Source organism: Glycine max, chromosome 12 (genome assembly GCF_000004515.6).
Source record: "Glycine max cultivar Williams 82 chromosome 12, Glycine_max_v4.0, whole genome shotgun sequence".
NCBI classification, from domain to species: Eukaryota; Viridiplantae; Streptophyta; class Magnoliopsida; order Fabales; family Fabaceae; genus Glycine; species Glycine max.
In genome coordinates, this window is record NC_038248.2 from 13,462,815 (window position 1) to 13,478,250 (window position 15,436).

At 35.6% G+C, this 15,436-nt stretch overlaps 1 protein-coding gene across 1 annotated transcript; it reads right to left on the reverse strand.

The window, feature by feature from the left end:
* Positions 1–8,082: 8,082 nt before the first annotated feature.
* LOC102669754 (receptor-like protein 35) lies at positions 8,083–9,060 on the reverse strand. The gene has a single exon (XM_006593040.3). It carries the CDS (start codon positions 9,058–9,060, stop codon positions 8,083–8,085), a length of 978 nt encoding a protein of 325 aa, XP_006593103.3.
* Positions 9,061–15,436: the final 6,376 nt, after the last annotated feature.

The window sequence follows — 15,436 nt, forward strand, 5'->3', positions numbered from 1 at the left end:
GATTTCATACTAACAATGTCACACAAGTGGAAGAAGGAAAGTGTGTATTTCCAATAGAATATCTTTTCCCATGTACATGAACTTACAGATATCTGATTAAATGCAAGTGGCTGCAGGTTTGGCATCAGAAGGATCCGTAATGAATGAGTTGAAGCACTGGAATGATTTGTATGGTGAAGGAGGTTCAAGGAAGAAACTGTTGGTAGTTGATTAAATGATAGTTGATAGTTGATAGTTTTAGAGAATTATTTTAAAAAGAAGGCTATGTCATTGATTTCTTGGATTATCAATTACAACATACCAATTGCCTATTTATAGACTCAAGTCACCAACCTCTTAATGGTGGTGAATGTTTCTACATTACTTTAGGTTTTTCTAGATTTTCATGATAGATTAATATTATGATAGTTCTAGATTCTTCTATCTTATACATACACTTATAGTTCTAGACTGTTCTACCATATTTATACACATTATAGTTCTAGATTGTTCTACCATATTCATACACACTATAGTTCTAGGATATTCTACCATTTTCATACATATTATATTTAAGAATGTTCTAGAAATTTGTAGCAATTTCAACACTCCTCCTTGATGCAAATTTCTGTGACTCCAAGCATAGCTCGTAATTCTTCAAATCTTGGTCTCGGCAGAGACTTCGTGAATATGTCTGCAATTTGATCTTCTATTCTGCAGTAGTCGAGTTTGATCTCTTTAGTCGCTTCAGCTTCTCTGATAAAGTGATACTTGATTGCTATGTGATTTGTTCTGCTGTGATGAACTGGATTCTTCGCCATTGCAATTGCTGATTTGTTGTTGCAGTTGATTTTAGTAGGCTCATCTTGTTTTTCTCCCATGTCTTCAAGTATCCTACGAAGTCATATAGCTTGACTCATTGCAATTTGATCTTCTATTCACAAAATATTTGATCTTCTATTCACAAAATATTTTCAGCAAGGGCCTTGAAATTTTTGAATACTCCAAAGACTTCTGATTTTTCTTTTAGAAAATATACCCATGTCATTCTAGAGAAGTCATCAATGAAGAGTATAAAATACCTGTTGTTCTCATGTGATGGCGTCCTCATTGGTCCACAGACGTCCGTATGTATCAGCTCCAATAGATCTTTCGCTCTCCATGCTCCGCTTGTTGAGAAAGGAAATCGGTGTTGCTTACCAAGGAGACATCCTTCACACACTTCATTGTTCTCCTTTATGCTTAGAAGATCTCTCATCATGTTCTTCTCATGTAACAACTTCAAGGCATGTGTGTTGAAGTGGCCAAATCTTCGATGCCATAGCCATGAATCATCAACTTGTACCTTCATGGTAATGTTTGTTGCATATTTTAAATTTAGAGGGAAGCTTCTATTGCTCTTATTCATCTTTACTTGGGCTATCTCAGACCTTTTATTATTGTTGTCTAAGATTTTGCATACACCTCCTTCAAAGTGAAGTGTGTAGCCTCTCTCCATCATTTGGCCAATGCTTAAAAGATTTTCTTTTAGGTTGGGAACTAGTAAGACATCATGGATGAGTCACGTACCTTTATCTGTCTCCACCATGACAGTGCCTTTGCCTTTTGATTCAACCACACTTCCATTTCCCAGTCGAACTTTGACTTTGACAGACTCGTCAATGCTTTTGAAAATAGTCTCATTCTTGGCCATGTGATTGCTACATCCATTATCCAAGTACCAGCTTCCTCCCTTTTCTTTTATTGAGTCTTGAGTGGCGTAGAACGTACATTGTTCTTGATCATGCTCCTCTGCGATATTGGCTTGATGTCTATTTTTGTGGCGATAATTTTTCTCTATGTGCCCGAACTTCTTGCAATGGTTGCATTGTGGCATATTACGGAACCAACAATTTTTCTCTGCGTGGCCTTGCCTTTTGCATATAATGCATGGAGGATTTTTATCTATTTTGTTCTTAAGGAAATTCCTAGAACCTTCTCTTCTTCTGGAAGTTTCTCCATAATTTTTCTTTCCTCCATTTTCTTTGTTTTGGGACTAAAATTTAAACTTTGACTGGAAGGCATTTTCATTTGTATATTTTTTATGCCTATACAGTCTTTGCTCATATGCTTCAAGAGAGCCCACCAGTTCTGTCTCTGATAGAGTGGACAGATCTTTGGTTTCCTCAATCGTTGTCACGATTGGGTCAAACTTTTGGGGCATAGTAATTAGAATTTTCTCAACAATTTTCTTGTCAAGAATATCTTCCCCAAAAGTTCTCATTTGATTAACTATTTCTTTAACTTTAGAATAGTAATCTTTAACTGTCTCAGACTCCTTCATCTTCAATAGTTCAAAATCTCTTCTTAGAGATTGAAGTTTAACGGCACGTACCTTAACACTTCCTTGAAAGTCCTCCTGCAATGTGTTCCACGCTTCTTTGGCAGTCTTAGTTCCCATAATTCTTGGGAAAATTGGATCAGTCACCGCTTGTTGCAAGGTGAACAACGCCTTTGAATTTTTCTGTTTATTTTTCTTCAACTCTTTTACTTGAGATGCATTAAGAGCTGAAGTATCCGCGGAAATGGTGAAACCTTCTTCTATTATGTCCCATAAATCTTGAGATGAAAAATATGTTTCCATTTTAACACGCCAGAAATCATAATTTTCACCATTGAAGATAGGGACAAAAATAGTTGACGATTGAGTAGTGTTATCCATAGCTTAGAAAAAATATTATTAGAGTGGGTTAATAGTACAAAGGAAATTTTTGAAGTAGTTGGGAAAATTTTGGAATGGTAGGTAGGTAATATAACTACGCCCAATGTATGACCGAACGTAGCTCTGATGCCACTGTTGGTAGTTGATTAGATGATAGTTGATAGTTGATAGTTTTAGAGAATTGTTTTAGAAAGAAGGCTATGTCATTGATTTCTTGGATTATCAATTACAACATACCAATTGCCTATTTATAGGCTCAAGTCACCAACCTCTCAATGGTGGTGAATGTTTCTACATTACTTTAGGTTTTTCTAGATTTTCATGATAGATTAGTATCATGATAGTTCTAGATTCTTCTATCTTATACATATACTTATAGTTCTAGACTGTTCTACCATATTTATACACATTATAGTTATAGATTATTTTACCATATTCATACACACTGTAGTTCTAGGATATTCTACCACTCCTCCATCAGTGCCAACTTTGCCAATCACCGCTGCTCACACCACTCTACCAGAGGGTGCAATTAGCATTACCCATCTAGCAAGCATCATAGCCTGTGACGCCCGGATACGTGAAAAAAGGAAAAATATCAGTGTCACACTCGTATCCGATACCGATACTCCACGGATACGGCTGGATACGTATCCTAGGAGTATCCAATTTTTATTTTTTTTTTATTTTTTAAAATACAAGAAACGACTGGGATACGGCTTAGATACGGCTTCCTAAGGCTAGACACGGCTTCAATACGACTCGGATACGACTACAACATTTAACCCTTTTTTTTATGATTTTTTAAACGTAGAAGCTTTATTATTTCGCAAAACCCATTTGCTTCCCTTCTTCTCCACGCTTACGAAGCTCAAACCCATTTTCTTCTCTTCTTCTCCACCTTGTACCTCGATTCCATTGATGAAAGCGTAGGAGTTTGGTTGCGAGGGAGTGAAGCTGAGGATGAGAATCTCACCATCGTTGATGTTTACCACATATTCCCTGAAGATGGTTTTGGTGGCTTCCGCGTCAGCGTTTAGAGAGGCGTTGAAACCTTTTAAGAAGGTGAATCCGTTAGATTGAACGGAGAAAGAGGCATCAGTGCGGGGAAAGGAAGGGTAATAAGCTGGGTAGAAGAAGAGGCGAACGAATTTGGGGCCCGCAGAAACGGGGAAGGAGTAATTGAACTGAGAACGGGATAACCGTGCTGTGGTGTAGGGAACTTGATTGACAGAAGGATCTTGTGTTGTTGCTTCAGTTAAAACGGTTCTGCCTTGACCACCAGATAAGTATTTTGTGTCTGCGTCCCCCGTCCATGTCCTTTCGTCGTCGAATACTATCCCGGTGGTGCCACAACTGATGGTGAAGTTGTCTTCTAGGGTATACGCTTGGAGGTGTATGGAGAGAAAGAGAAGAAGGAAGAACAGTGTTAAGGAGGTGGTGATGATGCTAAGGAGCCTCATGGGTTTTGGTGAAAAACTACAACTCTAATAGTCAGTGAAAGGAAACATTGATATTATGTCCTGATTTTTCATGTTTTATTTTTTTATATGAATTTGAAGCTATTCTAATGAAAAATTTAACCCTTCTAGAAAAAAATAATCTGAAACTATATATAATTTTTATATTTTTTTATTAACGTATCCAAGACGTACTGTATCTTTAATTTTAAAAATCTGCCATATCTTTGTAATTGTGTCATATCGTATCCATATCGTATCTCGTATCTAGGCTTCATAGATGATAGCTCTTCCTACTCCAAACATCTTTGCCCAAGTTTAAGATCAGTTTTTGCTGCAGTAATTCACATTCAATTCCTTGGCAATGAATCCTTTTAATCTCATATAACTTAATTCCTTAAATGAAATCATGAGACTAATGTACAAAAGCACAACAAAATCCCTAGATCAAACACGGTATTCTATTTCTACATAATCAAAGAGCATGACCCAAAAATCAAGAAACAATAACCAAATTAACATCTCAATTCCCATTATTATGAACATTCATCAACTTCATACAAAACAACTAGTTCAGATTTAAAGGCTAAACTACAAACAAAATGTTTAGAAATTAAAAAGGAAAATAAACTATATCACAATCACAATTGGCTCCCTCAAGCTCTAGAAGCCTTCCTTGATTCTCTCTCGGTTCCCAAATCCAACTGTTAGAGATGCCTTCTCACCTCCAAAAGTGTCTCTTTGCATTTTCCACCTCAACAAGCAGGCACCTAGAATTCAGAATTTTTCTGCCAAAAATAAAAATATCGATCCTTCAAAATTTGTCCTCAACTAGAAGTAATAAAAGAATAAAGAAAAAAAATTGAAATGCCAAGAAAATGACCAAGACTAAAAGCTATATAAAGAAGTAGAAAATGAGATAGAAAAACTACCTCAAACTTATTCTCTATTTTACACTTAATAACTTACAAGAAGGAAAAAGATATATCAAGAAAAAAATATACGTTATTTATATTGATTTATTATTTAGCGATTAGAAAATAGGTTAAAGTATTTTAAATGTTTAATATATATGAAATGTTTGTGTAAAGAAGTGTTATAACCTACATAACAATCATCATTCTTTTAATTTATTTAACTAATACGAAATGGTATGAAAATAAATAAAATTCAATATATTAATTTTAATAGATGTCCATGTAAAAATCCAATACATTGAATTCTTTGAACTTAATATATGCTTTTCAGAAAAGCGTTTATAAAAAATTGATTATATTATGGGATCAACAAAATTCTAAAAGATGATTTTTAGTGTGTTAAAAGACATTTTACGATAAAAATATTTAAAATATCAAGATTTAGATTCCTCGAATATATATGTACAACTCATTTAATATATATTTTTAAGCATCGTATCATTATTGAATATTAAATTACAAATTAGTATTTTATAAACAATCTAATCTAGATTTCGGAAATACAAAACAAAGGCATGCACGTCCAACTTTTCTTTCTTATTGTAGCTGCTTGTTCATCTTTAGTTAAAACTAGTTCATTAAAAGATATATCATATATGTTCTAGCTAGTAGCTAGTCTTCTTTTAAGAAGAAAATCGGACTACAACTTGTTTACATGCGGTGTAATAGTAAACTAAGATTCGTGTTGATGAATAATTGCTTTTTTATTAATCGAGGATCTAAAGGTTAAAACAAAAGAGAAAAACGTCATCTAGTTGTAAACATTGGTTTGTGACTGCTATTTATCATATAAAGGAAAATGAAGTATATATATGAAGACTAAAATATTATTACCAGCTATCCTCTGTGACGCCACTTGAAAACTTTCACTGCTGCCATGACATAAATAGCGTCTGATAAATTGCTTATGAACTTGAAATAAGCATGTCTCCAAGAACGCTTTATTAAGATTGAGCCAAAGACGCCCCAGAAGCTTATAACAAATCCAATTGCCATACTCATGTAAAATTCACAGGTGAACAGCAATTTTTCATCTTCAGGTAGTTTAACAATTGGTTTCTGTGCAGGCTTCCCATCAACACACAATTTCTCTAGTGGCGGTCCACAAAGATCAAGATTATCTTCATAACATGAGGCATTGAAACTCTGTAATTGTGTTCCAGTTGGAATCTCTCCAGATAGATTGTTATAAGACAAATCTAAGACGCCGAGTTGATCAATTTGATTAAGACTTGGAGGAATTGAACCAACTAGATGGTTTCTTGACAAATCAAGAAAGTCAAGTGATGTTAACTTTCAATTATTTGAAGGAATTTTTCCAGTCAAATGGTTTCTTGATAAATTCAATGAAACCAATCCAAATAAATTCTCTATTTCCAGTGGAATTTCTCCGGAAAAGTGATTGCTTGAGAGATCAATGCTTTTTAGAAGTAGTAACCCATTATTTTTGAACATTTTTTCTGAACCTTTCCACATCAAGAGTGCATTCAAATCATATGTTTGATTAATTGACGCGTAAGTGGTATTGGCATAATATGAATGACCTTGATAATCTCTTGAAGATGTCTTTTGAGTCATTGAAGTAAAATTTTTTATGCATTTAGGAATTTGCCCAGACATGTTGTTTAGTGAGAGATCTGAGATTTGAATGCCACTTAGGTAGCAAATTTGCAATGGTAAACTTCCATGGAAATTATATCTTCCCAAACTTAAAAATGGCAACTCTTATAATTCGCTCCCAATCCAAGCAGGGATGAGCCCTGATAATCTGTTTTCTGCAATATCTAGCATTACTAGATTTGTGCAACTCCTCAATGAGAAAGGTATCTCATCTATTAAGTTGTTGTTTCTCAATAGCAATGCTTGAAGATGAAGAAGAGATCCCATGGATGTTGGTATCCTTCCTGAAAAATTATTGTGACTTAAGTCCAAATAAGATAATGACTTGAAATGGCTCCAACAATCCGAAATTTTTCCAGAGAAATGATTATTTGAAAGGTCTAATTGGTATAAATTTTCAATTGTATCATTCAAACATAAAAATGAAAGAGAATCTGAGAATTTATTTTTGGATGAATCAAGAAACTCAGAACCTCTCAGAAATGATGGAATAGGGCCATCAAATTGATTTGATCCAAGAATTATGGAACGGTAAAGATTCTTTAGTGGAAAATTTGGAATCATACCATGGAGATTGTTGTATGAAATATTCATTGAAATCAATTCTCGAAATGCTAAATTAGCCCAAAACCACTTTGGAACCATATCTTCTATTCCAGCATTGGAAATGTCAATATCCGAAACTTAATTTTGTGTCTCCAACCATTTGGGAAATACTGGACCTAGCTTGCAAGATTGCAATCCTATGTGGCTCAATTGAAATGGTGGGACCCAATTTTTTCTAAATGCCAAGGTTAGTAAAAAGTTGTCAGATAACTCCAAGTAGTTTAACTTTAACATATTAGCGAAATGATAGTCAGTGAGCACACCCTTTAAGGAATTTGATTGCAGATCTAGTTGCTTCAGTTGAGGTGGAAATTTAATATCTTTAGAAATCTCTCCATTTAGCTTGTTTCCATCAAGATTTAATATTTTTAAAGATGAGAACATTGAGAGGTTGGGTAGTGTGCCGTTGATTTGATTCATGCCTAGATATAATTGTTCCAATGAATATTTAGCACATCCAAACAAGTAATGGATTATCATTGAAAACTCTTCACTCAAGCTATTATTGTACATGTCCAGTGAGCACAAAGCACATGCATTCCCAAGTGATTTTGGAATTCCACCTTCTAAAGATTTTGATCTGACTGACAGAGATTCCATATGAAATGGTAAGCCGATGTCTTCAGGTATGTTTCCACTTAATGGTAAGCCGGTGATTTGATTATATGTCAAATCCAATTCTTGTAACGAGTGTCTAACACAACCACTAGACAAAATATGTTGGATTGACGGAAGGTCTTCACTCAAAATGGTTTTCTGGCATGGATAAAGAACGTAAGGTGCATACATTCATGAAGGACGTGAAAACCTCACCCTTGAATCTATTATTTGAGAGGTCGAGGTGCTCAAGAGAATTCATTACACGACCAAAATGGTTTGATGTGGAACCCTCCAAGAGGTTATAACTAAGGTCAAGCTCAACAAGGTTGGAAGTGACGTTGGACAGCCACTTGAGTATCATTGATGACATGAAGCTGTTCCAGGAAAGATCAAGGATGGAAAGGGAACTAGAAAAATTGAATTTAGAGGGCCTCGATGAAAGGATAAAATGATGGGAAAGGCTACAATCAAATAAGCTTAGTTCTCTTAGTTTTGGTAGCTTGGCAATCATTTGGAGGAAGCTACGAGGAGTGTTGAGATTAGATGTGGAGTGGAAGGAAAGATGGGTTAAAGAAAAGAGATTAGACAGCCAATGATCTCCATCGTCAATTTTGAGAGCACCACCATCACCATAATAATATCCGCCAAGATAAACCTTCTGCAAATTTGAAAGGTTCCCAAGTTGGGACGGTATACTTCCTTCAAAAGAATTGTCACTTAGATCAAGATGCTGCAACTGGGAGAGATTTCCAATTTGAGAGGGTATATTTCCTTCAAATTGATTGCCACTTAGATCAAGATACTGCAACTGGGAGAGATTTCCAATTTGAGAGGGTATATTTCCTTCAAAATGATTTCCGCGGAGGTCAAGATGCTGCAACTGGGAGAGATTTCCAAGTTGACGTAGGATTGAACCCTCCAGAAAAATCCAAGCAAGATTTAAGTATTTCAAATGAGAAAGAGAGCCAAACTGAGTTGGAATTTTTCCGCCAAAACCAGAAAATGACAGATCAAGGTATCTCAAGTTGTTGAGAGAACCAAGAAACTCTGGGATTCCTCTGTCTGATAGAAAAGAATTACGACTGAGGTCTAAATTGTTTAATTGTTGCAACTCCATCACGATTTGTGGATCTCTCCGCTCATATAACGTTGCGAGGAAATTTCTATGATACGATTGAAGGCATATGAATATTTAATCTCACCGTGAAGGTCGAGCATTAGAATATGGCCAGTTAGGTTGCTGCAGCGAATCCCTTCCCATTGGCAGCAATCAGCAGTGGTCCAGGATGACAGCATGCCATAGGGATCCTCCAGGGCAACCTTGAATTGGAGGAGTGCTTCCCTCTCCCTCTCAATGCACATTATTTCCTCTTCAGCACAAATAACCTGCAACATATCATCATCATAAATGTTATTGTTGAAATTGCTGCAAATTTCTAGAATATTCTTAAATATAAAAATGATAGAATATCCTAGAACTATACTGTGTATGAATATGGTAGAACAATCTAGAACTATAATGTGTATGAATATGATAAAATAATCTAGAACTATAAGTGTATGTATAAGATAGAAGAATCTAGAACTATCATGATACTAATCTATCATGAAAACTCTAGAAAGACCTAAAGTAATGTAGAAACATTCATCACCATTAAGAGGTTGGTGACTTGAGCCTATAGATAGGCAATTGGTATGTTATAATTGATCATCCAAGAAATCAATAATATAGCCTTCTTTTTAAAACAATTCTCTAAAACTATCAACTATCAACTATCATCTAATCAACTATCAACAGTGGTATCAAAGCTACGTTCGGTTATACATTGGACGTAGTTATATTACCTACCTACCATTCCAAAATCTTTCCAACTACATCAAAAATTTCCTTTGTACTATTTACCCACTCCAATAATATTTTTTCTAAGTTATGGATAACACTACTCAATCGTCAACTATTTCTGTTCCTATCTTCAATGGTGAAAATTATTATTTCTGGGGTGTTAAAATGGAAACATATTTTTCATCTCAAGATTTATGGGACATAGTAGAAGAAGGCTTCACCATTCCCGTGCATACTTCAGCTCTTAATGCATCTCAAGAAAAAGAGTTGAAGAAAAATAAACAAAAAAATTCAAATGCGTTGTTCATCTTACAACAAGCGGTGACTAATCCAATTTTTCCAAGAATTATGGGAGCTAAGACTGCCAAAGAAGTGTGGAACACATTGCAGGAGGACTTTCAAGGAAGTGTTAAGGTACGTGCCGTTAAACTTCAATCTCTAAGAAGAGATTTTGAACTGTTGAAGATGAAGGAGTCTGAGACAGTTAAAAATTACTATTCTAAAGTTAAAGAAATAGTTAATCAAACGAAAGCTTTTGGGGAAGATATTCTTGACAAGAAAATTGTTGAGAAAATTCTAATTACTATGTCCCAAAAGTTGGACCCAATCGTGACAACGATTGAGGAAACCAAAGATCTGTCCACTCTATTAGAGACAAAACTTGTGGGCTCTTTTGAAGCATATGAGCAAAGACTGTATAGACATAAAGAAGATACACTTGAAAATGCCTTTCAGTCAAAGTTTAAATTTCAGCCCCAAAACAAAAAAAATGGAGGACAGAAAAATTATGGAGAAACTTCCAGAAGAAGAAAAGGTTCTAGAAATTTCCTTAAGAACAAAACAGATAAAAATCCTCCATGCAATATATGCAAAAGGCAAGGTCACGCAGAGAAAAATTGTTGGTTCCGTAATATGCCACAATGCAACCATTGCAAGAAGTTCGGGCACGTAGAGAAAAATTTTCGCAACAAAAATAGGCATCAAGCTAATATCGCAGAGGAGCATGATCAAGAACAATGTATGTTCTATGCCACTCAAGACTCAATAAAAGAAAAGGGAGGAAGCTGGTACTTGGATAGTGGATGTAACAATCACATGGCCAAGGATGAGACTACTTTCAAAAGCATTGACGAGTTTGTCAAAGTCAAAGTTCGACTGGAAAATAGAAGTGTGGTTGAATCAAAAGGCAAAGGCACTGTCATGGTGGAGATAGATAAAGGTACGCGACTCATCCATGATGTCTTACTAGTTCCCAGCCTAAAAGAAAATCTTCTAAGCATTGGCCAAATGATGGAGAGAGGCTACACACTTCACTTTGAAGGAGGTGTATGCAAAATCTTAGACAACAAAAATAAAAGGTCTAAGATAGCCCAAGTAAAGATGAATAAGAGCAATTGAAGCTTTCCTCTAAATTTAAAATATGCAATAAACATTGTCATGAAGGTACAAGTTGATGATTCATGGCTATGGCATCGAAGATTTGGCCACTTCAACACACATGCCTTGAAGTTGTTACATGAGAAGAAAATGATGAGAGATCTTTCAAGCATAAAGGAGAACAATGAAGTGTGTGAATGATGTCTCCTTGGTAAGCAACGCCGATTTCCTTTCTCAACAAGCGGAGCATGGAGAGCGAAAGATCTATTGGAGCTGATACATACAGACGTCTGTGGACCAATGAGGACGCCATCACATGAGAATAACAGGTACTTCATACTCTTCATTGATGACTTCTCTAGAATGACATGGGTATATTTTCTAAAAGAAAAATCAGAAGTCTTTGGAGTATTCAAAAAGTTCAAGGCCCTTGCTGAAAATCAAAGTGGAAAACGGATAAAAGTACTAAGAAGTGTCATGACAAAGAGTACACCTCTCGCGAGTTTGAAAGATTTTGTGAGGATGAAGGCATTGAGCGACAACTTACAGTCGCATATTCTCCTCAACAAAATGGAGTGTCCGAGAGAAAGAATCGCATAATTATGGAAATGGCTAGATGGATGCTCAAGGAGAAGGGACTACCTAACACATTCTGGGCTAAAGCAGTCTACACTGTTGTTTACATACTCAACAGGTGTCCAACTAAATCTGTAAAAGACAAGACTCCAAGTGAAGCTTGGAACGAGAAGAAGCCATCAACAAAGCACCTAAGGGTCTTTGGATCTATATGCTACATTCATATTCCAGACGTGAAAAGGCACAAGCTTGAAGATAAGACTATACGAGGTATCTTCCTTGGGTATAGCAATATCTCTAAGGGCTACCGTGTCTACAACTTGCACACTAAGAAACTCGTTATTAGTCGAGATGTTGAAGTTGATGAGTACGCTTCTTGGAATTGGGATGAAGAAAAAGTGGAGAAGAACATTCTTATACCCGCTCAACTACCTCAAGAAGAAGCTGAGGAAGAAGACCCAGGTGAACCACCTTCACCTCCACCACAACAACAAGATCAAGAACTATCATTACCAGAGTCTACTCCAAGATGAGTAAGATCTTTGGTGGACATATATGAAACCTGTAACTTGGCCATACTTGAACCTGAAAGCTTTGAAGAAGCGTCAAAGCTGGAAGTATGGGTAAAGGCAATGGAAGAAGAGATACAGATAATCGAGAAAAACAACACATGGGAGTTAGTAAATCGTCCCCATGGAAAAGATATCATTGGGGTTAAGTGGGTCTATAAGACAAAGCTCAACCCTAATGGCACCATACGGAAACACAAGGCGAGGCTAGTAGCTAAGGGTTACTCACAGAAACCCAGAATTGACTACAATGAGACATTTGCACCAGTAGCTCGTCTTGATACCATAAGAGCTCTAATAGCTCTTGCGTCACAAAAAGGATGGAGTATCCATTAACTAGATGTCAAATCCGCCTTCCTTAACGGCGTACTTGAAGAAGAGATCTATGTGGAGCAGCCACAAGGATTCGTGTCTGAAGGAAAAGAAAAGAAAGTGTTAAGACTAAGAAAAGCACTCTACGGTTTGAAGCAAGCACCTCGAGCATGGTATAGCAGAATCGATCAGTATTTCATGGATCGAGGATTCAGGAGGAGCAAGAGTGAGCCTACACTTTACATCAAGTCTCAAGCTACACGACCTGACATAATGTATGCTACAAGTCTTCTATCAAGATTCATGCAAAGCCCAAGTCAAATACACTTTGGAGCAGGAAAAAGAATTTTGAGGTATCTACAAGGAACAAAAGAGTTCGGTATATGGTATACTACCGAAACCAACTCATAATTACTTGGATACACCGATAGTGATTGGGCAGTTTCAACAGATGACATGAAGAGTACCTCTGGCTATGCTTTCTCACTAGGATTTGGAATGTTCTCTTGGGCATCGAAGAAGCAAGCTACAGTAGCACAATCAATAGCAGAAGCAGAATACATGGCAGCTGCTGAAGCAACGAGTCAAGCTATATGGCTTCGTAGAATACTTGAAGACATGAGAGAAAAACAAGATGAGCCTACTAAAATCAACTGCGATGACAAGTCAGCAATTGCAATGACAAAGAATCCAGTTCATCACAGCAGAACAAAACACATAGCAATCAAGTATCACTTTATCAGAGAAGCTGAAGCATCTAAAGAGATCAAACTCGACTACTGCAGAATAGAAGATCAAATTGTAGACATATTCACGAAGGCGTTGCCGAGACCAAGATTTGAAGAATTACGAGCTATGCTCGGAGTCACAGAAATTTGCATCAAAGAGGAGTGTTGAAATTGCTACAAATTTTTAGAATATTCTTAAATATAAAAATGGTAGAATATCCGAGAACTATAGTGTGTATAAATATGGTAGAACAATCTAGAACTATAATGTGTATGAATATGGTAGAACAATCTAGAACTATAAGTGTATGTATATAAGATAGAAGAATCTAAAACTATCATGATACTAATCTATCATGAAAACTCTAGAAAGACCTAAAGTAATGTAGAAACATTCACCACCATTGAGAGGTTGGTGACTTGAGCCTATAAATAGACAATTGGTATGTTGTAATTGATCATCTAAGAAATTAATGACATAGCCTTCTTTCTAAAACAATTATCTAAAACTATCAACTATCAACTATCATCTAATCAACTATCAACAATTATTATGGCTTGCATGAATTTGAAACGAACTGGATTAATTGTTGGCATTTTGGTGGTTATGATCACAAAGGCAAAGTGATTGATGAAATGAATCCACTGAGTATGAGAATTAGAATGATATTGGTGAGTTTAGCAGTGCTAATAAGCATGCATATATATAACACCGGGATGGTTAATGAAAGGCACTTTCTCAACAGTTGGACCACTCATAATTTCTTGCAAGTATCCAAGTCTTCTTCGCTACCTCATCAGTGGGAAAGACTTAGAAAAATCTCCGGTGAAGAAATTACAAAAAGCTTGATAGTATATCGTAAGGCAATGACATTCATATTTAAAATAATTAGAAAAATAATAAGCACAAAATTTCTAATTTATGAAAACAAAAAACTGCACTTTAAAATTATTATTATTATTATTATTATTATTATTATTATTATAAACACTAGATGCACCCAACATTCCAACGAGCAAGAAATCATTATCCTGATTATTTAGCATGCTACATTTACACGTTTAATTGTTCTTCACAATAAATCTCATTTATTTTATTGTTTCGAAAACAAGTTAACCACTGTATTGCAAAATTATTATCTCTCTCAATATGTTCTGACTTGAAATTATCCTATTCTTCTTCAAAATTAATTATACTAAAAATAGTTAAAAGTCATAAAATCTTACCGTTACAATTCACTATATAATATTACTTTATCAGTTATTAAATATACGTTACCAATTAATATTTTATAAACAATTTACTAGAGATCATTGCATAATAACGATAAAAAACAACGTAGAAAGCTGCTTTTATTTATAGATATTTTTTTATTAAAAAAAATCTGACAAGTTGCTTACATAAACTATATGAAAAGCAAAAGAAATGGAAGGGCTATAATATTATTACATGCTAACCTTTAGCTACCTTTGATATTTTATTAGGAAATATTGCTACCTTGGCACAAATATTGTCTCGTAAATTGTTCAAGAACCTGAAATAGGCATGTTGCCAAGAACGCTTGAATAAGATCCCGTCAAGCGTCACCCAAAAGCTTATAATAAATCCGAATGCCATACTCACGTAAATTTCACAACTGAAAAGTGAATATTGAACTTATGAAGTGGTAACGGGTGTCAATGTGCTTACTTCTTTTCATGAAAGACTGGATTCTTTGTCAAAGCGAGTGCTGATTTATTGTCAACACATATTTCCATAGGTTCTTCTTGTGGCATTTTTAACTCTTTCAACAAGTTCCTTAGCCAAATTGCATGACAAACGCATGATGTGGCAGCGACATACTCGGCTTCACAAGTTGATAGTGTAACTATTGGTTGCTTCTTTGACATCCAAGTGAAAGCAGTATCTCCCATAAAGAACACAAAACCAGTAGTGCTCTTTCTATCATCCAAGTCTCCACTCCAATCGCTATCACTATAGCCAACAATGTTATAATTGTCAGAAGAGTAACAATGCAAGCCAAAGTTTGTTGTACCTTTGATCTATCGAAGGATTCTCTTTGCCGCCTTGAAGTGAGTTGTGGTTGG

Excerpts from the sequence above, each read along its gene's own strand:
- LOC102669754 (XM_006593040.3), bottom strand. The coding sequence starts at position 9,060 with ATGGAGTTGCAACAATTAAACAATTTAGACCTCAGTCGTAATTCTTTT.